At 36.2% G+C, this 27,680-nt stretch overlaps 1 protein-coding gene across 1 annotated transcript in view; it reads right to left on the reverse strand.

Moving 5' to 3' along the window:
- Positions 1 to 27,680, reverse strand: part of Hmcn1 (hemicentin 1) — a 392,095-nt gene that overhangs the window by 203,889 nt on the left and 160,526 nt on the right. Inside the window, exons 10-12 of the mRNA XM_026392850.2 lie at positions 25,615 to 25,736; positions 20,904 to 21,179; positions 1,217 to 1,358 (exon numbers count right to left, since the gene is read on the reverse strand). Coding sequence (XP_026248635.2) covers positions 1,217 to 1,358; positions 20,904 to 21,179; positions 25,615 to 25,736 — 540 coding nt within the window. The remainder of the gene's footprint in view (positions 1 to 1,216; positions 1,359 to 20,903; positions 21,180 to 25,614; positions 25,737 to 27,680) is intronic.

Below are 27,680 nucleotides of genomic sequence, written 5' to 3' on the forward strand. Positions count from 1 at the left end.
CATAATAGTAGAATCAAAATACTACAGCACCTCCCTGTCAAATATTTTAAAATATTTTAGAGTTATATTTTGGTGCTATTTACAAAAATGATTAACATCATCATTTCACAAGCAGAGAAATCGTACTATCATTACTACTAGTACTACTACTACTACTACTAATAATAATAATAAATATTTTAGAGTTATGTTTTGGTGCTATTTGTAGAAATGATTAACATTGTCATTTCACAAGCAGCGATGTTGTACTATAACTACTACTACTACTACTACTACTACTATTACTACTAATAGCACATAATATACTGGCCATGTGCCAAGGATTGCTCCAGGAGCGTTACAATTATTAACATCATTTTCAATTATTCTCACAACCCAGTGGGTTAGGCAATTTTAGTGTCTCCATTTTACAAATGAGCAAAGAAGTTACATAACTTGGCCAAAGTCAAGATGTGTCATTCAACAAAGGTACTGGAATTTGTACCCAGGCAATTTTGCTTGTTGTGATGAATTACCATGCTCAATGGTTCCTGAAAAGGAAAACCTGAGAGATTCAATACATCCTGTCACTCAGGCAGTGTGCATGATGAGTCTAGGAATGGAATACGGCTCAGCTTGCTGGATCATACCTACTCCACCTCAAGCCAAACCCAGATTAATGAAAGCCCACAGCTGGAAACTGTTGCTTATGTTCCACACACTTATTACCTTACGAGCATGAAAGGATCCAATGTCTTTAAGAAGTGCCTAGGAGAATAAAATGGCTCTCAATGCAGTATGGCAAAAGTGGCAGTAGTTACCAAGAAAGCCTGCACACACTGTAATAGAGCTTCTTTTGTGTTCTGTGCACCACTCCCCACTAAAACCCAGAATAACTCCTTAAATAGATCTGTTAAAACTATGATACATTCCCCCACAGAAATTTTATTATCCCCTTTCAATGGCTCGTGTTAAACCAAGTGCTATGTGTACAATTTAAAGTATTGGAAAGCACTTGTTCTAGCTATTGAATTAAAGGCTTAATAATCTCAAACTCTATAAAATTATTGTTTGTATTGTATTTTGACGTTTCCAAGTCTGTTCAGAAAATGTAAAAGCTGTGGATTTTCATTAAACCTCCTTTAATATTAGGGATTTGGTTAGATTCTCTCAGTTCAGAAATTTCATCAACTTTTCTCATTCAATAAAAACAAGGAACATGATACAAACCCAGTACCTGTGTGAACCCACAATAAACATATCGTTAACGGTCCAGGCGATGTTTGGTTTTGGATAACCTGTTGCAGAACACATGATGGAGACCTCAGACCCTCCTGTGAAAGACTGGTTCTTGGGCATCACAGTAACTCTGGGAGGCTCTGCAAGTAAAACAGAAACTTATGTAGTGAAATGCCCATCTATCTTGATGTTAGGAGCTTTCACCATCAGCAGATTCTGAAGGCTTCTCAACCACCTGTCTACTCCATTACCTGTTTTATATTTACATGGCTTGGCTGTAAGAACTAATCTTCAAAGAAAGTAGTACTAAATTCTCTGAATGTGCATACTTTTCACTTGATAAAATAAATGACAATAAACTTGTTTTCATATTGCCTGAAACAGATTCCATGGGTATTAACATACATAATGAATTTATTCAATACTATCTGGTTTTCCTGCACAATTATTATGCACCACACATGGATACACTGATGAACCAGAGAGACATACTGTGTGCTTTTTACTGAATTGGACTGTTAACTATAAATGAAATTGAGAAATTCAGTTAGCTGCTTAGATCTGGATATATTTATGATACCTCTTTAGTAGAAGTCAGTCTGCAAATTGTGGCTCACTTTCACTAAGAACCCTCAGTCTAAGGACTCCCTATACATTTGAAAGAGATGGAAGTGGCATTCCTATGGTGCAGCAGCTACTCAACTCAAGAACCTAATTAGTGCCTAATTGCTAGCAGCTCACAATCACCCCTTCTCTTTTTTTCCCTGTTTACATAGCATTTTTCAAATTATGATCTTGTCTTTGAAGTGAATGTTTGATGGATTTTTTCCTTCCTGTGGATTTGGTTGATAGCCTCATTATTCTACAGATTCTTCTGGGTGAACATGGGGCTAGAAAAATGCATGAGGTCAAGGGCAGACTGGCTATGGCCAGCAAGTTCACATTGTGATTCCATCTGGAGTCCATCAGTTCTGAGATGTTCAAGGACTGACTGCATGCAGTAGGGGTGGTACAGACGGTCTGCATGGGATAAGAGAAAATGGACAATTCTTTTATCTTTCAAATTTACTGAATACCCACATTTTGAATAAGTCCCACCTTCCTAAAATAAAATGTTTCTCATGTCGAGTTCAAGTTGACATGAGATTGCTGCAGAGATTCAGGCAGCTTTCAGGATTTTTTTTTTTTTTTAATCTCAACTTGGTGCCTTCTAATGGAGTCTGCCAGAAGTGGCCTGGCATCTCTCCCAGCAAGAATCCCACTGGTAGGCTCTGTAGTTCAGATATCAAAGTGAAAATAAATGTCAGTTACCCAAACCAGGATGCAGAGAGCTAAGAGGTTATTGAAGAAATAAAGCCTGGATATAGGGCGCTGCTCAGGGTCATGAAATAAATCTGTGAGCAACACACAGATGGGATGACTTCATCCTACAGAAGGTGAGAACTTTACCCTTGCCCTGGAAGGACCTCCTGCTGATGATAAGAAAACCAGAAAGGACAAGAACAAACACAGAAAGGCAAAACTGGATTCCCACCAAATAAGAGTTGAATAAAGATGGTCAAAATGAATCATCCTTTACTTAATAATGTTCCTACAGAAGTAGTAGATCTTACTATTTTAACTGTTAACTTTTTAATCCATAGGGAAAAAATTAATTTCTCATTTAAATAAAGTAAACTTAATTGGGCACGAACGTGAAACTGAGGAATCCATAGTTTAATTTCATCAATGAAATGACATCATTTGCCCTCAAACAAACCAAATCACATTTCCTGATTGTTAAATGATAAACTTTTTTTTAATGGGGGAAAAGTAGTATTAAAGCCATAGCTAGAAGTCCAAAGTCCAAGTTGAAGCTTTGGGAAAAATAATCAAAATTTTACTTGAGGTTTTCTATCTCATTTCACAATCACCACCATCATCACCATTATCACCACCACCACCACTGTCCACCATTGACACCATGGTCCTCACAACAGCTGGCTTTTTATGAGCAAGCTGGAACATAGGAACATGGCCTTCTGGGGTAAGGAGGCATTTTTTAATTTTTATTTTTAAATTCTAACAGAAACAAAATGCATAAGTTTTTATGACTTCTCACTAGAGATTTAAAATAGTTATACATAAATATGTAAGACATTAACAATAAAAAGAAACACTTTTAAGACTTGTTTTCCTGTACTACTAGTGGTAGGGTTGACAAAATAAATTATAACTGGTCATGAAAACAGGCATCACTCTCTCTACCTACCAAGATTAGGAAAGGAGAAAAACCTCATCTCTCTTGGAAACTGCTAACATGATCTTCACATTTGCAGACACATCTCCTGTCAGCCCAGAGTGACCTGCTGCTTTTAAGCTTCTGGTAGGAAATTCTTCAAGAAGAGACCTAATGACTTTCTCTTTAAGGTGATTTAACTGTTGCTGACAGATTCACCAGATAATGCTAATACTTTTAACCTAAGCCAATAACTTACAATATTTTTCATCACTGAAGTATTTAGAGTACATAGGCAAATTTTTGTATTTTCATTTTTCCACTCAACAAATATTTACGAAGTTCCTACTATTTTCAGTCCTCAGGGATTTCATAGGATACTAAGTCAAAAGTACATTGTATAAAACTGAGGACTGGATCTCTTCCTCATAGTTATAACTTACTTAAAGAAGGGGGACTCAATTTCTTAAGTGCCTATCATATGCCAGGGGGCTAACCCGAGAACCATCATTTATTTTCCACAATAATCCTATGAAGTAAAGTATTGTTACCATTTTACAGATTAAAAAACACAACTAAGAATGGAAAAATGATTTTCCAATGTCATGCAAAAGTAGAGCTACGAGTCAAACTCGGGCCTTGCTGGCTCGCTTATGTCAATAATAATAATAATAATAATCCTGTTCACAATGGGTTAGCTACATTAATATACATAAAACACCTAGAACAATTCCTGACATTTATTAGGCACTGTGTAACTCTTGCTTTTATTATCAATATTACATTATTTGGTGAAGAATGACAAATAAACAATACAGTATTCCAAATCCATCTATGCCTATATGTTACCTCAATGTTTACAAAGGAAAATTGATCACCACTATCCTTATATTTGCATATTCTATTTAGAATACACACGTATTTATAAATAATACTTACTATATCTTACTTAATTCTCCAGAAATTTTAGGATACTCAGGATTTATTAGAAAATTCGATAAAATAGATAAAATTTCATGTTTTACTGACAGGGAAAAAATATGCTGATGCCTCTATCATTTGGCACATGTTTTTAAAAGTTATGATGATACAAACAGCATGTGGTTGTGATAATACAAATTTCATACTTAGTGAAGTAATTCTGGTCATTAGAGACTGATTTCATCAATCATCTTGAGAAATATTTCCTTTTTTTACTGCAGTATTCTCTCTGGTGGCAGACTAATTAATCACAGACATCCACCCTTTCCTGATACCATAGAAAACAAATTAATAATCTAGTGTTCATACAGAAATAACATTCAGGAGAAAAGAAGGCTCTGTCTAATCTGGCCCTTTGATTTCCATGTGGCAGCATGTGATTAGGAAGGGGACATCAGCTGCGTGCTGACACGTTCAGACTGAACCAGGACTCCTCCGGAAAACAGGACCTTCAGAGGGTGCACCTCATAAGGGAACTGCTTTCCATTGTCACAAAGGGGAAACTGTCTGTTTTAAACAAAAATTGAAACTCACACCACACTATGGGGTTGGGGTTGGGGCTCAATGGTAGAGCGCTTGCCTAGCATGTGTGAGGCCCCGGGTTCGATCCTCAGCACCCCGTAAAAATAAATAAAGGTATTGTGTCCAACTACAACTAAAAAATAAATATTAAAAAAAATTCATTGCCACCTTAAAAGAGACCAACTGCTTTAGTCTATTTTGTAAAATATTGCCACACTCACATGATATAATTTCTAAATTGGGGTGAGCCCATTTAAGCAATACTTTCACATAATAACTCTACAAATGTTTCTTGAGATTCACCAGATTCTGTCATATAAAGAATGGTTTGAAATGGAAGCAGTAATAATGATGGCATGTGTTACAACAAAAAAATGAAAGGATTTACATAATGAAATCTAAAACTGCTGTTGTGACTCCAGTAACCCACTGAAGTTAGCATGGAAACGTGAAAGATAAAATCGGTGATCCACATGACCATCGTTAAATCCTACGTTCAACCAAACCTCCAATTTATTCCCATTTCTGAAAACATGATTGATTTGTGATGTTCCCCAGTAGATTTTTCTCTGTGGGCAACACATGCCCTGAAAATGCTAAATGATCTAACATCAAGCAATGCTACCCAAGAAAATGGAAGATGACTAGAATATAATTACTGAAACCAATTTCTATTAAATTGCAGTCAGTAAAATGTGTTTTATAGAATTTCTGACCTTTCTTCTAAATAGTTTTATTTTCCTTCAAAAGGTTACATAATGACTATTGTTGAGCTTGCCGAGAATCATAATTAGTAGCTACATCCCATTCTATTTAGATGTTTAGCCACTGATTCAGGTCAATTTGTTTATTTAAAACACACTGGCACTTTTTTTTTCCAATGCATTACTTCCATTTCTGATTGGGGAGGTGACTCTCCCTAGTTCTGATGCCGACTTTCACACAGGAAACCTGCACAATGAAAATGACAAAATCTCTCCAAGAACAATTTACAGTGCACAGATGTGCTTGTTCACTTAACTTTGCCTTAATTTTCAGTGAAAATAAATGGCAATGGGATATATTTTAACATTTTAAAGTTTTCCTCTGTCTACTAGACAGTAGGTCAGGGATTTCTTCCCAAGAGGAAAGAATGACACTAAAAACAATCAACCAAACACACCAAACAAAAACAGAAATCAGTTGCCTGAGGAAGGAGATATGGGACCAAATGCAATATTTCCAAATGATATCCCATCAATGGAAATATGAAGACCTGGTTACAATCTCTCCAAAATGGTAGTGACTCCTGAATGACAACAATCCAAGTGAATTAATCAATGTGACAGATGCAGTGAGTTTCACAAAACTTCTCTTACTATTCTACCTTAACTATTTTTACCTTTCTTCTTTCTCCAAAAAAGACTGGACCTGTACTGTGCAATACAGCAACCACAAATATAGCCACCTAAGTCTATTTAAATTCAAATTCAAACTATCTAAAACTAGATCATATGTCAAAGTGAAATCCTTAGGTCACTAGTTATATTTTAAGTGCTCAATTGCCATGTGTAGCTAGTGTCTACCCTTGAGCACAGTGCAGATAGAAAATATTTCCATCATTGTAGAAAGTCTGATTGGACAGCCCTGGGCTAGAGAGACAAGTACCAATTCTGAGGGAAAATTGCTAATTCCTTAATTTACCAGTAGGTGGTGCATTGACAACAAAACACACAGGAAAAGAGCTAGACCAAAAAATCCATCTTGACAGTTATAAGCTCAATTTGCTGCAAAATTCCACATCCAATGTGGTTATGAAACTCAGCTGGTAAAAGAAGGGCAATACTTTGAGAGATATACAGTGGTAAATTATATATTCCATTTTAATCTTAGAATCTTGATACAAGATTTTTTTCAAAATCTATGATTTATAATTTCCAATTAAGTTGTGAAGCTGTCAATGTAGGAGATGCTTGCTACCTTATATATAATTTAAGTAATTATTAATAATTGTTTATAGGTTAACATTTATTCCACTTAATATTATTTTTTATTTCCTTAACAAAACAAACTAAGTGAATTCAAGGATTTTTTAATTAGTAAAAAAAAAAAAAAAAAAAAATGGGTTAAGACCAAAAAAAGATGGATAAGAAGGACAAAATTTAAGAAGTTTTACTCTCACTTAGAAAATCTTCAACTAAATGATAACTAGCATTGATTATCACAAAGTCTTTTCTTTAACTCGCTCCGCTTTATAACAATTTCCTAAAATCATAGCATTTCCAAATAGGAGAGAAAGGTCAAAGCTTAGATTAATTCCCATTTGGCTGAGAGAGAGAGTTGCGAATCATAATTAACTTTATCACTTCATGGCCTATTAGAAGACTACACTGACTTTTGACATATCTCCTGACCCAGACTCAATTGTGGCAACATCTTTTGACTGAGACTGTTGGTTTGACCCCTGGCACTGCAAAAACAACAACAAAAAAATTGGTTACAGTATTTTAAAAAGGGTTTGAGCACAATATGCAAGAATCACAGAACCAAAAATTTATGACAGTAGGGCCATATAGAACTTCTTGAAGGAAATTTTTAAAAATCTGAGTTAACTGATGTTGCTGGACAAATTCATTTGCTACCCTAGATTCTGGTCAGGGAAGCAAGCACAGGGTGGCTGGGAGAACACCCGTCTTGGGAGTCCAGTCTGAGACTCACAACTGCCATCCTCTGTCATCCAGCTGTCACTCTCATGCTTCCCCATTCCGACCTCATCTGCGACTTTCACCCTTCCTCTTTATTCCTGCTGTCACACCACTCTGTCACCTTCTCTCCCTTCTTTGTCCAGCCTCAAGCCCACAGAGCACTGCTGCATTATTTTGTCATTTTGCTGAATCAATCCTGCAAAACCCACAAACAAATATTTTCCTCCAATTGTAATGAAAAGGCTACCAGAGAGAGCAGGGAACAGAAAATCCAACAGCATGGGGATGGTCTCCCTACTCCGCTGGGTCCTCCACGCTCAGTAAGCCCACACCTCATTCCTCCCTGGCTTTGCACGTGTAGTTTTCTCCACCTGGAAAAGCATTCCTCACCTCAGCCTGGCACAGGCTGAGTCACCCTCTGTGGATACTTCAGTCACCCTCTCCTCCATGAAGTCTCTTCCAATCTCATCACTCTGAGACAGAATTAAAGGCTCTGGAACGTGGTGATATAGCTCTCACCACACTGTGCTGCATAAATTCACTTTATCTCTGTATTTCTTTTATTAAGTTATGGGCTTTTTGAAGACAATGATACTATTCCCTTCTCATTTGCCTCAGTAAGGACCACAATGCCTGAGCTTTAATTTTGGGGTAAATTAATGAATGAGGAATAACTGTATAAACAAATAACACACCAGCTCTAACCCTTTCCAGCAAAGATTTTTAATCAAGGCACTTCAGCTGTTATAGATTGGTTTCATTATTATGAAAAAAAAAAAGTGTACCTTCTAAACAGAATGATGGAGGTAGTGCCTTGGAGCACGGCATAAAGGGAGAAACTGTCATGATAACTAGCTACCAGATTCGCATGTTCATGAACCACATGTTCCTAACCTCATCTCTCTCTTCAGATACAAATAAATATTCCTGTTTTGTATCATTTAACTCTAATTGAGTTCTTATTTGTAACAAATATCACACCCCTTCCTCACGTGTAAAATTGCAAGTTATCTGTTATTTCTTATTTTATGTATATAATCTATAGAAAGAAAACTTATTTTTCAGTTGGAAAATTAATGTATAAAAATAATAATCCAAAAAAATAATATTTTGGGGGAAATCTGAATAGAGTACTACTTATTGTATAACATAAATATATATTTAGTACATGACATAAATCTTGTTCGTAGTTGCAAAAGTTCCTACATCCACACACCATACTTCTCACTTGTCTTCCCACAGACACAGGCTGCATGCAGGCACTAAAGACAAAACAGAACAAAATTCGGGGCCCTGTCTTGATAGAGCTTACAGGCTCTTATTTTTTTCTCTGTGTGCTTGTTCCAGTAGCATGTTTACAGCTCTCTCCCCCCTTGGGAGCTCCCCTTAAGAGCGGCTCTACCATAACTTAAGTCAAAGGATTCACCAAATTGTCACAAGACACCTGGTTCATTATGAGGCATCAGAGGAGTAAGAGGGACAGAGAATTATAACCTGGCAGTCATTTCTCCAAGCAGTCATTACACACAATGCTGCAATTTCAGAGTTTTTAAAAAGATCTCCATGACATAGGAGATAGATGTGCCTTTTCTATATATATATATATATATATATATATATATATATATATATATATATATATATATTTTGTGCTCTCATCCTTCCATCCATACTTGTGAACACTTTGTTTTTCTCCACCCCCTTCCCCACACTTCTTCACTTTCCTCTGACTGCCTGTGCTTTATACCTACCTATGAATGGCATATATAGGCGTTTCTGAATAGAATGCAGAAAAATGAAGCCACGTCCCATGGTGGAGTCCTTAGATAGGATGTGGGTTTGGCCACTTGCTGGTTTTGCAACCTGGGGCAAGTCACTAATCCCTAACTAACGATTAACCACTAACTCTACTTCCTTAGGAAAAAATATAGATGCCAATATATTCGATCTTTTTCCCATTTCCTGGTGGAGTTCCTAAAATTCCTGGAATCTCCCAAGTGATAATTGTCATTTTTCATATGCTAAGGAATGACTGGAAGCTGGGGACTCCTAGAGAGCCACAGGATGTGGGCTGGTCACAAGAAAGACCAAGGCATGATGACAGGAGTGGAACTTTCAGCACCAACCCCTGACCCCCAGGGTGGAGAGGAGGGCTAGAAATAGGTAGTGGTCAATGGTTTGATCAATCGTGCCTACATAATGGAACCTCTATAAAAACCTATCCTGTCAGGGTTCAGACAGCTTCTCGGTTTATGAACCCAAGGAGGTGCTGGGAAAGCAGAATACCTGGAGAGGCACAGAAGCTCCAGTTTGGCCCACCTCCTCTATGCTTGGCCTAGCATCCCTTCCTCTTACCTATTTCTGAGTTGTACTTGTAAGAGGAACAAAGCACACCGTCTCCCCTCCACTCACATCCCACTCAGCACCACTCAACAGGGGTGCATTTCCACACACATGGGGCAATTCTCCTGTGGACATTAGCTGGGTGTCCTTTCATTCAGTCCAACTGCCACACTATAAAGGCTCAGTCCCCCAAGACTGACCCCCACTTCAGATGCCAGCTGGTTGTCAACCATACTTCAGACAGACCAGCTATAGATGGAGGGATAACACCACCCCTCCTCCTCTTAGATGAATCCACCAGTACCGCTCAGAGCGCTCAGGGAAGCACTTGACCTACATACAGCTGGCACCCCAAAATCCACAGGGACAGGAGCTTGTGCTGTGCACCTCTTCATCTGGTTGTTTCAGGACTCTTCAATAATAAAATGGTTAATGAAGAGTATTATTTTATCCTTTATAATAAACTGGTCATTGTAAGTAAAGCACATTCTTGAGTTCTGTGAGCCATTCTAGCAAATTATTAAACCCTGAAGAGGTAGTCCTGGGATCCTCCGATTTTACTTATCCTCTGGTTGGTCAGAAGTACAGCAGGGGTAGAACTTGTGCTTGGCATCTGAAGTGAGCCCTTGACCTGTGGGATCTAATGCTAACTTGAGGCGGTGTCAGAACTGAGTTGATACACACCTAACTGGTGTTCAGAGAGTAGGAAATTCCATTGTTGGTATGGGGGAAAAAATCTACACATTTGGCATCAGAAGTGCTGTGAGTGGAAATAGATTTTAGCAGAGAATAACACAATTTGTGAGGTTTAGATGACATAATATATGCCATGGACACCCATTTTTCAAATGTTAGTAGCTTTCTCTGAAAAACTTAGTGATTGAAACGTTTGCTGACTCCTCATCTGCTCTCTCTCCCCCTGCGGACACTGTCTTGTGAAAGGACATATCTATGCCCCAGCTACTACATTCCAGCATTGAACCTCCCCAACATCTGGATGTCCTTCCTGGTATTTCTCTTAAAATCATCAAGTTTGGCTAATACACATTTTCACATGGTCCATTTTTTTTGACGAAAATTAAAATGTTCATGGTTTATAGCTTCTTTATAATGATTTTCTTATATGCTTGAAATATTAAGTCATCCACATCCCTTTCTTTTTATAATCTAAATAAGTCTAATTTAACTTCTCCTTGTAAGTTCTATTTTAAGACATTTTAATGTCTTCTAAGTTTTAGGAAGATATAATTCCTTCCATCTACAATTAAAGTGTTTTAACATCTTTATAGAACTTGAATGCTTTGGATGAAAGGCAAAAGAAAATGAAACAGATGATAGTCATTTGTACATTTTACTGCACAGAATTGGAATGTATTGTAAGAGAAACTTGCCCTTAACCATGGAGACTGCATGTGGTGGATAAATTGAGTGAGTGCTAAACTCTTCTTACAAGAAAACCTAATTTATTTATCAATTGAAATTATGCAAATGTACAATTCCTTTTGTTAGACTTCACTCTGGTTCAGAAAAGATTTAAAGCATCATGCTCTGTAATTCATTGCTACAATATTTCAGATGCTTAAGCTTTCAATTAGGAATTTTTGTACTGTCAAATGTTCTAACTTGACACTTTACATCATAACACATTTTAGTTTACAAACAACTCTCAATGGTTTTAAGTACCAAAGAGATTTTTTAAATACATAAAATAACTTCTGACATTGTATAGATATGAGATGAACTTCTCAAATAAGTTGTCCAGTTACAAATAATCTTATCTGAAAACCAAATGAAGTCATCGTCTCAACTCTAAGCGATGTCAGGTAAATTCCATGAATCTCATACTCTTAAAAAAAAAAAAAAAGTGTTCAGAGAAGAAAAATACATGGGCTTTCAAAGCACGTTTCTAGAAGACTAGTTATTTGAGGATAATAAAATTAATATGAGCCAAGCTTCTCAAAAGTGAAGCTTTATTAGAGTAAGTTCTTCCCACATCATGAGTGGTCCACAAGTGTGATACAATATTCTTTGGGGGAAGGGGCTGTGTTTAAACAAACATGAAAGAAAAAGGTCAACAAGAATGTGTTTTTTTTTCCCTGCATATTTGAGAACAGCAATGCAGAGGGCTCATTAGCACTCAGAAATAAAAGTGACAACCTGTACAAATAAGTTAAACGAGGTCTATTTCCCAAAGCGAATCAGAAGAAGAAACTCAGCCAAGGGAGTGTTTTTCTTTTTCTTAGAGTGAACTGCATCATAAAAAATTTAAAATCAAGGTATCAAAAGCTAGCATACAATATGAAATTGCCAGCATACTGGTATACCTACGTGGACGACTGTGCCTACAAATAAATCTTAGAAAGAATTACCTTTTCTAAGATCAATTTTTTTTAGAACTAAACATTTCTATATTTAAGGAATAGCATAGTAGATCCTTATTTTGTATTCTTTATTCCCATACAACAGATAAGAGATATTTCTTCTGATAGATTGATATTGACCTAACCCAAGTTTTTAAATCTTACTGCTTTTCTTTTGAGAGGCATTATTATATTCTTAGTTATTTATTTTAAGTTATCTTTTATCCTCTTAATTATTTTAAATAAAAAAGGAATAAAACATCCCAATATGGATAGAAAACACATAAAGCCATTCAAAATTCAATTTCCCAATAAAATTAATATGAACATTAAAAACATTTATTTACGCCAAGTTTTAAAATAATCCGTTCCTATGAAATAATTTCTTTCAAGTACAGGAAAGCATGAATAAAAATGTCACTTAAAATTTCACAACCCCCAAAGAATGATATTCACATTTTACAGACATGAATCCTTTTTCCCCCTAAGCACAGCAGTGGTCAGCTGGCTTCTATTTGGTTGTTTGTATAGCTGAACTTCTGAGTTAGTGATAAATCCTGCTTGAGGGAAATCCCTTTCCTGAGGAATTTCCTTTGTCTAATTATGTTATTATCTTCATAGTGAGGAATTCGAATAATGAAATGAACATGTCACTCATTCGCATTCTCCTGTACTCATTAAGATGGCTGATTTGAACAGCCGGGTTCTGAGGTCAGTTACCATTCAAGTCTTCTCCATGAATTGGTAATGAGCCTGACACTACTTACTGAGGGAAAATCACCAGCATTTTATACCCTCACCTTCCCAATTTTGATTTCTTTCCTTAAAAAAAAAAAATCTATTTCAGGCATTTAACTGTCTTCTTCAATAAGTCATTTTAAGAAATGATGTGTTTGATATTTTCCATAAACTCTTAAATATTTGAAAATGTTCTTTGATTGTTTTTGGTAAAAAGACAATTTAATTAGATCATAAATGCTTGGATCTTCCAAAACTACATGTATCTTTCCCATTATTGAGCAAGTTAGGGTTATCAATTGCAAACACCATAAAACAGTGCCAACTAACTTAAGCAGGAAAAAAAATCATCGGAAGTATATATTTTTGAAGTACAAAATCAAGAGGAAACTGGGTAGCACACTAAAACCAAGAGATGCTAGGCAGCTGAGGACACAGCCAATGTCAGTCTGTGACTGATGGTCAAGGGCCACTTGGCCACAAGCTTCTGCTGCTGCTACTGGACTCTGCATTCCATGATACTGCCAAATGCAAGACATCCGAGTAGCTAAGTGTTATGGGACCTACTAGGGGATGGGGAAAGGAATCATCTGATCTCACGTGTTTTCTCCTTCCCACCAAGACAAACAATATTTCCTCCTAAAATCAGGGCAAATACTTTGTCCCTAAAGAACAAAATATGACAAATAAACTGCAATTATCTTCTAGCTTTTAATATATTTGAGAGGACTGACATCAGTATGATTTTCTCCCTTTGTTTACAATATATTGATTTAATTTGTATATTTGTGGAGGTTTTTCTTCATACTAGCGATATAAAATTTCAGTCAGGCTATATCTAGATGAAGTTCTGTCTTCCTTGGACTTGATTTATGTATCCTGCCTAATTTTTTTCCCCAGGACAATTTTCTTCAATTATATCTTTGATTATTTCTTTTGCTTAAGTTCTCTTTAGTTTTGAAACACCCATTAATATTAAAGTCATATATATATAAAGAGTTCTCTATATATATTCTGGATATTGTTTTAGGTCCTTGTTTCCCCCTTTGGTAACAGGGATTAAACTCAGGAGTACTTAACTCTGAGCCATATTCCCCATCCTTTTTATAAATTTTTTGATACAGGGTGTTGCTAAGTTGCTTAGGGACTTGCTAAATTGCTGAGGCTGGTAGTCCTCCTGCCTCAGCTTCCTGAGTCACTGGGATTATAGGTGTGCACCATGAGCAAAGTCCATTTTTATTTATTATTATTTTTATTCTTTCTTTCCTTCTACTAACTTGAGGTTTGGTTTGTTCTTGCTTTGCTATTTTTTTTTGAGGTAGATTATTAAGTTGTTTATTTGAGATCACTACCTTTTGATGTATGCATTTGTGGCATCCGTTAGTTCTGCTTTTGCTGTCCCACAGATTTTGATGTATTATGTTATTATCATGTTCATTTATTTCTAGAAATTTTCTTATTTGCCTTTTAATTTCTTCAATTACCCATTGATCACAGGAGAATGTTATTCAATTTCCAGGTATTTGTGTACTTTCCATTCTTCTTAATTTATAGCTTTATTCATTTTTGTTTTAAATTTGAGGTTTTATTTGTGACTTAACATATGATCTAACCTGGAGAATATCCATGTGCTGATGAGAAGAATGTGTACTCCACTGCCATTGGGTGAAAAGTTCCATAATGCCTATTAGGTCCCTTTGCTTTAGAGTATGATTCAACTCAGATGTTCCTTTGTTGAGTTTCTGTCTGGATAATTGGCTGACTGGGGAAAGTAGGAATTTAAGTCTTCAACTATTATTATATTAGAGTTTTCCTTTACATGCAATATTTGTTTTAAATATTTGGATGGTCCCATGTTGGTTGCATATATATTTACAATTCAAAAGTCCATCCTCAAGTTTCCTTGTTGTCTATTGGAGCAGCTTTTTATTGTATTTTCTATTTCCTTGATCAAAGTTTTTTTTTTTTTTTAACTCCAAGATATCTAATTGTTTTGTTTTGTTTTGTTTTTGCGGGGAAGGATACTGGGGATTGACTCAGTGGCACTGAGCCACATCCCCACCCCTATTTTATTTTTTGTTTAGAGACAGTGTCTCACTGAGTTGCTTAGTGCCTCACTTTTGCTGAGGTTGGCTTTGAACTCACAATCCTCCTGCCCCAGCTTCCCAAGCCTCTGGGATTACAGGCATTCATCACTGCGCCTGGCATCTAATTGGTTCTCTTTTTATGATTTCTAACTCTTTGGTAAATTTCTAATTCATATCCTGAATTGTTTTTCTCATTCTTTTTTGTAGTTTATATTCTCTTTCATCTCATTGAGTTTTCTTAGGTTCAATATTTAAATTCTTTTGTAGGCATTTCATAATTTTTTTAAATTTTTTTTATTTGTAGGTAGAAACAATATGTTTATTTATTTATTTTTATGTGGTGCTGAGGATCTAACCCAGTGCTTCACACATGCGAGGCAAGTGTTCTACCACTGAGCTACAACCCCAGCCCGTTTTTTAATCACAATTATTTATGGAGAATTATTGTTTTTCTTTGGGGCTGTTATATTTATGTTTATGTTTCTTGTGTCCTTATGGTGATGTCTTCACATCTGGTGTAACATTTTGCTCTTATAATTTTATAAAGTGATTTCACGAGAAAATATATTTTCATTATTTAGATAAGAGATAGTATGTCAATTGGAAGGTTCTTTGGGTTTTGTTAGAGGGGATTCAAAAGCAGACCCATGTGACTTGTCTATCTTTGACTGGTGTCAGCAGTGCCTGCGAGTCCCCCAATAGGCTCAACTACAACAGTTCATGAAGTCACTTCTATGACTTTGCAGTAGATGCAAGCTTCCAAAAGCCTTCCTCAGGCTCTTGGTTTGTGGTGGCAGGTGCCACACCTCAGTCATGTGGGATGAGGAGAAAACTGTTGTGGGGTACCTCAGAGCAAGTATAGGTGACATCAAGGATTAGGGCACCAGGAGTCACAGCCTCAAGCCACAGGATTAAAGGAAACTTTCCCCAGGACTCTCAGGATAAATATGGGAGATACCTAGACCTGTGGCAAAAGCAGCTACACTTTTGTTAGGGACCTTTCCCAGGTGCTGCAGGGTAAGCACAAGTGACACGAGGACCCGTGGCACTGGTAATGTGGAACACAAACAGGACTTTTCTTTTTTTTTTTTTTATATATAAAGGGCTGGAATATAGCTCAGTGGTAGAGTGCATGAGCCCCTGGGTGCTGAACACATTGTGTAACTGACTCCCAGGTTAAGAACTAGAATATTACCTTCAGTCCTCCTATCCCTTTCCAACTGCTATCTCTTCACTTTCAATAGCAATAGATTATTCATGCCTAAATATTTTTATCTGCTCTTACTGGCATTTTGTTTTTAATTAGGTCTACTATAAATGGGGCTGCTATGGAAATTCTTGCTCATGCCTTTTAGTGAATACATTTCTGTTGAATAAAAACTATACACTGTTAAGTAAAAACTGCACACTTGATCTACAGGTAAATTTATGAAGAATCCATGAAATGAATAGCTGTATTAATGGTTATATTTTATCTGTGGTATAGTAGTTCAAAGTTTCAAAATGTGTATATTATTTTCATTAAAACATATCTATACATTAAAACAAATCTATACTTTAAAAAAACACATGTTGAACTTAAATTTAGAAAACTGGATAGTTTTAAAAACCTCCAAAATGTTAGCATCTGGTTGAATCATCATCAGTCTATTCAAATAATAATCAAGGTAAAAGAAAAGCAAATACAGAAATATTCAGATAGACGTACAAAGTATGTTAATAATTTACTAGTTTAAAAATGTAGAATCATGTTTAAAAATGTAGAAGCCATGTATATCTCTCTTGGACTGAAAAAAATTCAGAAGCAAACAGTAAATACTGTCCTATACACTGAAAATAAAAGGTAGTAAAGAAGTAGGGGCTGGTGGTATAGCTTACTGGTACAGCACAAGCTTAATACATGCAAGCCCTGGATTTGGTCCCCAGCACACGCACACACGCACACTCACACACATAGGTGATGATTATGATTATGGGCTGTTTTGTTTATTCCACTTCTAATTTGCAATATTAAATAACATATATTTTAAAAATTGATTCTAGGGCTGGGATTATGGCTCAGTGGCAGAGCACTTGCCTCATACATATGAGGTACTGGGTTCAATCCTCAGCACCACATAAAATTAAATAAATAAAATGTATAACTAAAAAAATTTAAAGGAATTGATTCTACATTTTTAAACTAGGACTTTTCTTAAGTCCCATGGGTGGCTGCAATTGGTGCTTGCAGCACTGTTAGCTCCCTTTGTGAAGCTGTCAAACCAAGTTGATGATTTCTCCAGGTCACAAGGGACAAGCACAGATGCTATCAGGGCTTTGGGCACTAGAAGCTGTGGTCCAAAATCTATAGGATGTGGAGGAGAACATTTCTAAACCTTCCAGGGCATGTGCAGGTAATATCTGGGCTTGTGGTGATGGCATCCAAGCTCCTGGATGTGTGTGATATATGATACCTATCCCTAAGTCCCATGATTTGAGCTTGGGTAGTGCTGGGGCTTGTAGCTTGCTATCTGCAGTCCAAAAGCTGCAGGAAGTAGATGAGAATGTTTGGATCACACTAGGCAAACTCTGGTGGACACAGGGCCTTTGGCTTTGGTCTTAAGTCTTGAAGCTTCAGGACCCAGATGGAAACTTTCCTTGGTCCTTATGGATAAGCTTGGGTTATGTTGAGACTTTTTGCATGAGAAGTTGCAAAATAAACATTTTCTTTTTAAAGCAAACTATGAAACAGGGACCAAGCTACTTCCTCCCAACTTTTCATGTGGACAGAAAAAAAAAATGGACTGATGTTGATTTTCATCCTACTGATCTTAAAATATAAATAAATACTATATATATACTTATATATTCATATGTACATAAATTTAAAAATATAGTATATATAAAATTCCTCCTAGAATTTTTGCTGCTTTTAATTTCCTCTTGTTTTTAGTATTCTTTCATTTTGTATTTTGGAATTTTTATAGATGTTTTACTATTAGGTGAGGAGAGGATTTAATGCTAGACAAACGTTATTTTAAACCAGAAAATTCTTGCTTATTATATCTCGTGAAACTACTATAAAATTTGTAGAAGTCTGGATTTTTTTAACCCTTCAAGTATTCCCAACAGAAATAATTCTCAAAGGGGAACCCAAATGGAGCTATGAACTATGTTTTCCTAATTTTCCTGCAAGCAAGGAAATTATTCCTAAAGTGATACTCCATTTATATAATATTTGTATCTTTTGAGTTTTTTAGAACTTATTTTTATTTCTGCTTTTAAAACATTTAACTCTAAGATTAAAATAATTTGTAATTTAAGACCATATGTCAACAGATTTAAATCATCTCAACTTACCATAAATTATACCTCTAGCTATAGTTTAACTCATCAAATATTCACAACTGTGCACCAGCACATTCACTGGGTTTCCAAAAGTGCATAAAATAATGTGTTCAGATAGTTATAATTTGTTACAGACTTTTATTTCTTCTAATTATTGTGATCAGTTCAAGAGTATTTTTTGTTAGATTCTTAAACCATCTTTTTCACTAAATTTCTCAATCTCAAAGCCAACTGGGCAAACCATGATAGAATGCCTATAAACCACTGGTTCGTATAGACTAGCGGTCATGTAAATTCACATTTTATATTTATATCTTGGGTATTACACAACATTACTGAATCTTAAATATGATTTGTTCATTCTAAAACTCACGTTGAAATTCAATTCACTGTATTCATGTGGGGAAATGGGGCCATTAAGAGGTGATTAGGTCATTAAGATATATTAATGGCTTTCTCATGGGAGTGAGTTATTGCTTTCAGCTACTGATTTTAACTGCTAAAGTGGCTTGCTATAAACAGAGGCTATGCCACTCACCATCTGGTGCTCTCTCTTCTGCACATACCCACTTCCCCTTTTTACTGTGCTAGGCATAGTACAAGGCCCTCACTAGAAGTCAAGCAGATGCCAGCATCATGCTCTCAGACTTCCCAGCTTCCAGAACCATGACTCAAAATAAATCTCTTTTCTTTATAAATTAACCATTCTTAGGTATTCTGTTACAGTGACAAAAAATGAACTAAGACAAACATCTTATCTGAGCACTTATTTAAAGCATTGAACAACAATGACTTTTAGCAGAAAGAAGAGTCAAAGGCTTCCCCTCAAGATACAATTTCTAGATCATAGAGTGCATTCTGGGGAATAGATGCTATGTAGTTTTCAGAATATGTTCACAGTACCACCTGAGAAGTCTGTTAAAAATGCCCAGGCTGCACAATAGATCTATGGAAACAGAATCTCTGGATGTGCAGTTAGCAATCTATTTCCTTTTCTTAGAAACAAATTCCTTGCATCATTTTTTACCCATGAAAGTTTGCTCTAATGCTCTAAATAGAGTGATCTAAAATAATATCTTGGGAAAACAATGAAGTCTAGTTTTGTGTTTATAATTCCATTCTCAGGGACATCAAGTGAAGAACCAATATCAAACTGCAAATCCATTAGCACATATTTCATCTGAAGCAATCCGTTTGGTAAAATGGTTCCAGAGTTCTAGTAAGCAACATTGCTGCTTGCATTGATACACATGATCTAGGCATTTACTATGTAGAAATGTAGTGAACTATTTACAAAGGCAACGTCTTCCTAGAAGTTCCACCAGATCAATTAACAAGACACATTCAAATCGCAGAATGTCTCAACTACCAAGGAGAACACTATAATCAGATGTCAACCATTGTGCTAATTCTCAAAGTAGTTTCATTTTTCTGTCACTAATAACATTCTAAGAGGTAGCCTTGAAACCCAATGGTCACCCTCTTAAACTTACTTATGAACTACCTAAGAGTATTACTTCAAGGATATTATAACATTGCTCTGTGTGAAAACCAAATAGGCCCAACTCTGAAACAATCAAGGTCCCACATCAAGGATCAGAAATTACATAATCAGCTGAGGCAGTAACCAAATCTTTTAGCTTAACAGTGAAAAACTGCTGGCTGTAATTTACTCATTACATTAAGACTTTCAGTTGGTCTACAGACATTCAGAAACCAAATGACACCACTGAAAGGAAACTTTGGAGCATTTCCTGATCTTCCTTTGATGGAATAATGTATATCTATATTTAGTAGCCATTAATTCACATTGCTAACACACTTTGTTTGTAGCTATAGGGAGATCTGATCTATGGAAACATAATTCAAGATTGACTCAATATTAGTTTACTTTCAATGAACACGTGTGTGCACACACATCTGTACACAAAAGAAATGAAGTCAAAAAGAAAAACTCTGGTTAACTTTTGATAAAATGAGAAACATCTGAAACTCTGAATTAAAACATTAGTAAAATTATCAAATATAATTTAAAAATAGAAAGTAAATCAGTTATGTATGCAATCAGACAGTATTTAAATTGGGGAAGAATTTTGAACCGATTATTGAAACAATAAGAATTATTATAATTGAGAGAATTTCAAACTATGAAATCATCCAGAGACAGTTTTTATATTCTCTTCAAATAGACATCTTCAACTGGTGGGATTAGTCAAGATGGTGGCCAAGTTACCCATTTGTTAGTGTTGTTTTAGTTTCTAGCTTAATCACCTTAAGACAATGGAGGATCCCTAAGCATTCTTTCATTCAAAACTAATGGCTTGGGTAGGTGTCGTCCCTCTGAGATAGCCAGTGTGGGAGGGCAGAGATTGAAGGAGCAAGACACAAGGACACCATGATTCAGAAGTTACCATCAACACAGTACCTTGCACTCTCAGGAATACGGAGGCTGCTGCCGCTCCACCTTCGTTGGACACCACACAGTGGTACTCTCCCTCATCGCTGACTTTCACACTCCTTAGCTCCAGTGAGAGGTTGGCCAAGGTCCTCATTCTTGTGGGCTCTGCCAGTCTGACATCTCTGTCGTTTCTCTGCCAGGTTAGATTGTAATCCACCGCACTGATGACAAGGCAGGTCAAAATTGCTCTCTCTCCAGGAGTGACTGTAACATTATTAGGCACTTGGATGACTGGAGGGGGCTCTGTGTGAAATCAAAAGTTTCCAATCAGGTCATTTTGCTCACTTTAGCTGTGGCTTAAAAATGGGATGTGTATGTATTGCATTTCTTGTAGGGAAGGTCCAGTATGACAGAATTTATTGGTTAATATGTACGCCAGTGAGCCCTCACTCCCTGCCCCAAATTACCATCTAGTTTAAAGGCACTTAAAAAAGGAGTCTACATTTACATATCAAAAATATGCTCAAGTTCAAACGTACACATTATAAACATGAATGTCAAAGAGGCATGGTAAAAGGTTATGACTGGACAGATTGAGGAAGGCAGAACGAGGCAAAATTTTTATTTCAGTTTTGATGAAAATAGCATTTTGGATTTTTAAAATTTAAAATATATATTTACTGTCTTAAAGAAAACAGGACATAAAGGATGGTAAACGTGGCAAGATATGACAGTTTCAGCTGTAAGAGGGGATACAATATGACAGTAGAATAAAACAAATGTCCTCTTCCTAGGAATGGAGAATGATTTGAACTAACAAGATACAAAGAGTAATGACCGACACTTAATAAAATTATATACATAGAATCATGAACATAAAAGGCTTTGAGTAGCACAGGCATATGTCAGATTGTTAAAAATCTAATTGCTAATTAAGTATGCAACCAATATTATTAAAGAGTCACGTATTGCTCTAGTTTTGAGGCTGAATCTAAATTCCCCGTCTACAGCTCACTCGGCCAAATGCTTTCAAATGTTCTCCTGTGGCAATCCATTATAAATTATATAGCAATAAAAAACCGAGGTGATCATTGCTAGTTGGAAATCCATGTGTCTCAGTTAATATATGAAAATAAGTCAGATACTCAAGAAACTACTCCTCATGCTATTTAAAACTCGACAAAAAAATGCAGATACTATCTCTGGCCCTGGAATGGACCCTGGAAGCAGATATGCCAAAGCCACAGTGATTATCGCCGAGTGACAGAAATCTGTGCATATTTTCTATAGTCCCTTATACTCATTCTTGATTTCCAAACATTTTCTAAAAGATATGTAACATTTTACATTGTTTTTTAAAAAACCTGCATAAATTGTATCATTCTACGTTTTTAAATTCTCTTATGAAAAGAGCTGGTGAAACCAATGGAAAGAGAACATGATAACATTAGAAATTTTTAACTGGAGTCTGAGGGTAGATAGAGAAAATACAGGGCACTTAAGTTTGAATTTCAGGTAAACATTAAATAATATTTTAGTATAAGTATACATTAGGATACTTATATGAAGCTCAAATTTAAATGGGCCTCCTGTGTTTGTTGGATGTCACAATCAGAGGCTACCTACTTCTACACCTATCTGTGTGACTTTAGATAAGTCAATTTACTGATGGTCTTGTCCCCTTGTCTGAATAATAAAATGACTAAATTAGGTAATTTTAAAGATCCTTTCTAGCTCTAAGGTCCCATGAAGCCATTATGTTGAAATTAGTCCTCCTTCTCAGTGCCACCACATTCAATGGCCACATGTGATGGAACAGAGGCCAGATCTCTTGCCTCAATTCAGGGCTGTCCCTGTAGGGTGCAATGAGGACCCTGTTACAACTGCATCACAGTCATGTCCTTCCTCTTCCCTCACTCTCTTACAGGTGCTTTTCCCTACAGCATTCCTCAATAACATTCTTACATGCAAACTAAGCTTCTGAGTCTATTTCCTGTTCAAATATAAATTGAAATAAGCAAAACAACCACTTTATAATAATACCCTGAAACTATAAGATTTGAAAATGACATACAATTTGACTATTGCATGAATACCCGGAGAGCATCTAGAGCATGCACACACATTTACATATATCATGAATGAATCTGCTAGGGGTAGGGGAAAGATGAGGGAGAGTTAGAGTGGTTTGTGAAGGATGCTCAGATTAGAGATCACCAGAAATAACTCGGGAGTACAAGAAAACAAGATTCCTAAGTGAAAGCATGACTGGTTAGGACATGGGGACCAGAGGAGAGCCGAGTACTAGGGCAGGAAGCTGGCAAGGACCACTGGACTGATCATAAGTGGGTTACTTTGCTCCCTCTGGACTTCTGCTTCTTTAGCTATAAAATTATCAAGTGTTACAAGATTCTCTCCAGGTCTTATCCTGTTCTAAAACAATATCCTGCAATTATAATTAAACATCTCTTGTCCCTAGTATGCCTTTAGTAAGTTTCCTCTATTCAGAATTTTTGCTTAAGCCCAGAATGCTAGTACTCGTGTGTGTGTATGTTATTGTGTTAATTTAAAAAAAAAACCAGTACAGAAAACTAATGTTTGTAATAGTATTAAACTGAATTAACAATATCCTTTGAAAAAAAGTAACTGTATGCTTTTACCATTTTATTCACTGGTTCCTATGTATTTGTATTCAGTGAAAGAGAAATATAGTGCTTTCTACACCATTTTGCATGTAAAACAATCAGTAACCAACATTTCAAATGAATCTCATGCCCTGAAACATGTTGACTATAGCAGAATCCTGAAAAAAATAATAAGGTAACATATCAGCAGAACTTTAGCTTTTCTTTAAATAGTTCTTGGACTCTATCTGACTTTGTACATTATAAATGTCCACAGTGACACCAGATTATCACTATCCCATGATGCCTTCTTTCCTAACACCCTTTATGAAATATGAGAGCTGATTGTCCTGTGAGTCAGTTCCTGATTCCAATATGCTGATAAGTGACTTCAGCAAAGCGGCGGAGCTAGAGCCTCCTCTGAGTCTCAGGGGGATTCAGAAGCAGATTGGTGTAGTAGGCACCAGCCAGCCCTGAGAGAAATGTCCACTCTTCCAACTCCAAAGGGGCCCTTGTTTCTTACTTCTGTGCTGAGAGTCACTGCCATGACCATCAATGCTTCCCCACTACCCACCCACGCCTCCGCCTCGTGCTTTAAAACAACTGAGTGGGAAACAATTCCTGAAAATCAGCTTGGGCACAGTACAATTTCCTAGTTATGCCATCGCCTAGCTGGCACAGGTTAATACACACACAGAAGTCACTGGCGCCACACAGCCAAATTCCTAACAGTTCACCAGTGCTTGCTGGTACTTCCTGGTTATTTATGCAAGATGTCTAAGTCAACTCGAACTCTTTCCTTGTTGTCCTTCTCTTAATTAATGTCGCTGGGAAAAATACTCAAGTGTTTGAGTATGTGCTTTCCCAGAAGCTGAGGAATGTTGACGCAATTCCAATGCTTTTCATAATTTCTGGAGATGAAAAAATGAATAGCTTGTGATGTATGTCAACTTGCTAACTCGTTTCAGAAGACAAATCTTTATTTTTCTAAGAATAAGAGAATATAAACAACTTTACTGCAAGAAGAACTGCTTGCCTAACTTACATGCCTATGTTTCCAAAAGTTCAGCTTCAACTTACTAATAACAAGCACCATAAATCCCAGGTCCCTAATGGTCCCTCCTATCAGTGAAAAGCTTTCTTTGTCCTACATTGTCTCAAGAAAATGCACACCAACACTAAAAGCAATATAGACTTTGCTACAAATTCAACAGCAGCAATACTTCAGTTATGACTAAACACACAGCAATACTAGTCCATAAGGCAGGTAAAAGATAAGTCCATCAAAACAAAGTTTCCTACAAATTGTAAATACATGCCATGTTAGCGGCTTAATCTTGTTTATTGATTATATAGGGTAGTCTTTTTTTATTTCCTAAGAATCCTGGAGATTAGAAGACAAAATGTTTTATTTAAAATATATTTCCTTACAATATGAAGCTTTTCTAGCATCTATTCATATGAAATATGCTCTCTGAATATAAAATATAAGCATTATTTCTGCCCTTAATGACAATAATGTACCAACTGAGACCCCGGTGTTGCTAGAATGAGATCATGTTCATTGTTTTTTAATTTAGAGATCAAAATCCATTCATAAAAGCACTCTGCTCATTATGAAAAAGGGGGCAGGGGCAGTTTACCCTTGTAACTAGAATAGATCCTTTACTTCAACTTTATTTTCTCAAGGGAAATTCCATAGGGTGATTGTGAAAGATATTCATTAAACTCCCACAATAATAATGGTGACAACCACAACAACAATACCGATAGTAACAATAACGTTCTACTAGGTGTCAGACTGTTTTCTGAGTGCTTTACATATACAGCATACAGCACTCAGTCCTCACAGTTTTTCCATAGGATAGAAATGCATATTGTTATTATCCTCGTTTATGGTTAGGGAAACCCAGGCCTTGAGTCCTCAATAATGAAACAAAGTCACACAACTGGTACATAGTGTAGCCAAGATTTGAGTTCACAATCGGTGAACAGATAGATGATTATTAAATCATAAAGGCAACTGTATACATGTAAAGTGGGTGTTGACATCCCATTTCCATAGGTGCACTAATTAATATGCAGGTGATCACAAAGAACTTAGTGACAACTACCTGATACATCAAAATATGTTTGTGCCCGTCCTGTCCCTGCACTGCTGACAGCAATGCACTCATAGGAGCCTTCGTCAGACAGAGTGACCTTTTCAATATCCCAGTTGACACTGGCAGATTCTCTGGGGGTAAGAAAATGGAAAAAAAAAAAAACAAACACAAAACATTAGTTTCTATAGAACACAAGACCAAGTTGAAAACAATGATCTGACTATTTCTTTTCGAAGAGTTCATTCGAAAGAACAATGCAAAGAAAGTTAATGGATAAAACCAGAGAGTCATTTTTAACTTATAATTACATACCTTTTTATAGCTCAACTAGAAAGTTAAGCTTTTCTACATTGAACACAAAGACACAGCAAAGTCAGTAATCTATGAAGACTGCAGATTTCTTTAGGGGAACATTTTCTAACTATGTCAAAGCATAAGAGAATAATGCTACCAAACACTTGCTAAATCTCTTTTCTTCCCCATGTCTTTCCCAGTTTTTGTTCAGGGATCTTAGAGAAAGCACTTAAATCAGGTTAATTTATAAGCATGAAGGCAGGAATCAACTTTTTGATTCCAAGAAAATAAATTAATTTTCTTATGTATAAACTCCACATGGGGCTATGTACCAAATCTGGTTCAATCTACACGTACAAAGAAAGGAGGAAAAAATTATCAGTTTTATAATCAAACTATCATTTAGATTTTAGAAAAATCTCTACTTTGTATATTCATTCATTTCGTAACTATGCATTCTTTGTCCTTTGACACTGTTTAAATGATTTGGGGAAAATGTCTTAGTAATAGATATTTAATTCTTGTTTTAAAAAAGTCCAATAATCTACATAAATAAGCATTATCCTATGTTAAAAAATACAGTTGAAATATAATATTTTCATAATTCTTCTCCTTTATCATCTGTGGTTATTCATAGCCTTTATAGAAATTCAAGGAAAAAAAAGTCCATCTTGGAGACTGATACCTTCCACTAAGTATGAAAGTGGCATAAGAAATCATACCTCAGAAAGGTATCTCCAAATTGCTCCCTGCCCAAACCTACCATGCTCATCATCAAACCACCACCAAGAACTCAGTGAGCTCTTTATTCCTGTCAGCACAGACCTAGAGCTTGTAAGAGAAAGTTAAGGAATAGATTCCTATTAACAGTAACTCGAAAAGCCAAGCATGGTCATTGTTTCATACATTATAGTAGCTGAGAATATCCATTTCTGTTAATGCTTCCTTTCAAAGCTCTATGCACTATGTGCCAGGGGGCCTTATTATTACTTTCAGAAGAAAATGGAATAGTACTTAACTCCATACTTCACTGATAACTTAAGCTGTAACTGGAATGCTTGGCATCAGTATGCTAGGCACAAGTTTGTAAATGTCATTATCTAGGAAGTACTGTAAGTTCCAGAAAGGTAGAAATTTGGAATTCATATGCCTTTGGTGTTCTATACAGTGCCTGCTTTAGAGCTGAGCATATGCTAGAATTCATCCAAAACTTAGACTCATGGAAATATTGGAAACAGAAAGTGACAATTTTTCTAGCACTAAATCCCTCGTTTTAAAAATAGAAAATTTGAATGACAAATCATTTGTTCAAAGTCTCATAACCTAGTTGGCTAATTGCTTGAAGACAGTCACAGCTGCACTTGGCATGGTCCCCTTGTTTATGAAATAGTACATGAAAATAACTGTTTTTTATGTAGCTTTCTCAGCTGATATAATCAATATATAACCATATTTTTTTTTTACAAGGGTTTGAAGGGATGAACTTTGGAATAGGGAAAATAACTTGCCCAATAGAAATATATCCTGCTACTAATGCAAACTGATTCTCTCTTAAGTCCCCTGAAGACCAAAGTGACTGACATAAACAAAGATTAAGTTGCATATTTCATACAATTAGGAAATCTGGGGCAGAGGCATGTGAGGGAATCAGGATTAGAGTATCATTCTATCATCACTCATGCCTAATTTTGTCTCTGGCCCTCACTTCCAAAGAGCTTAATACATGTCAGCAAGGCATGTCATATTTCTGGGCCATGGAACTGGAAAAATGAGAAAAAGAA

This window comes from Urocitellus parryii, chromosome 9, assembly GCF_045843805.1.
Source record: "Urocitellus parryii isolate mUroPar1 chromosome 9, mUroPar1.hap1, whole genome shotgun sequence".
Taxonomy (NCBI): Eukaryota; Metazoa; Chordata; class Mammalia; order Rodentia; family Sciuridae; genus Urocitellus; species Urocitellus parryii.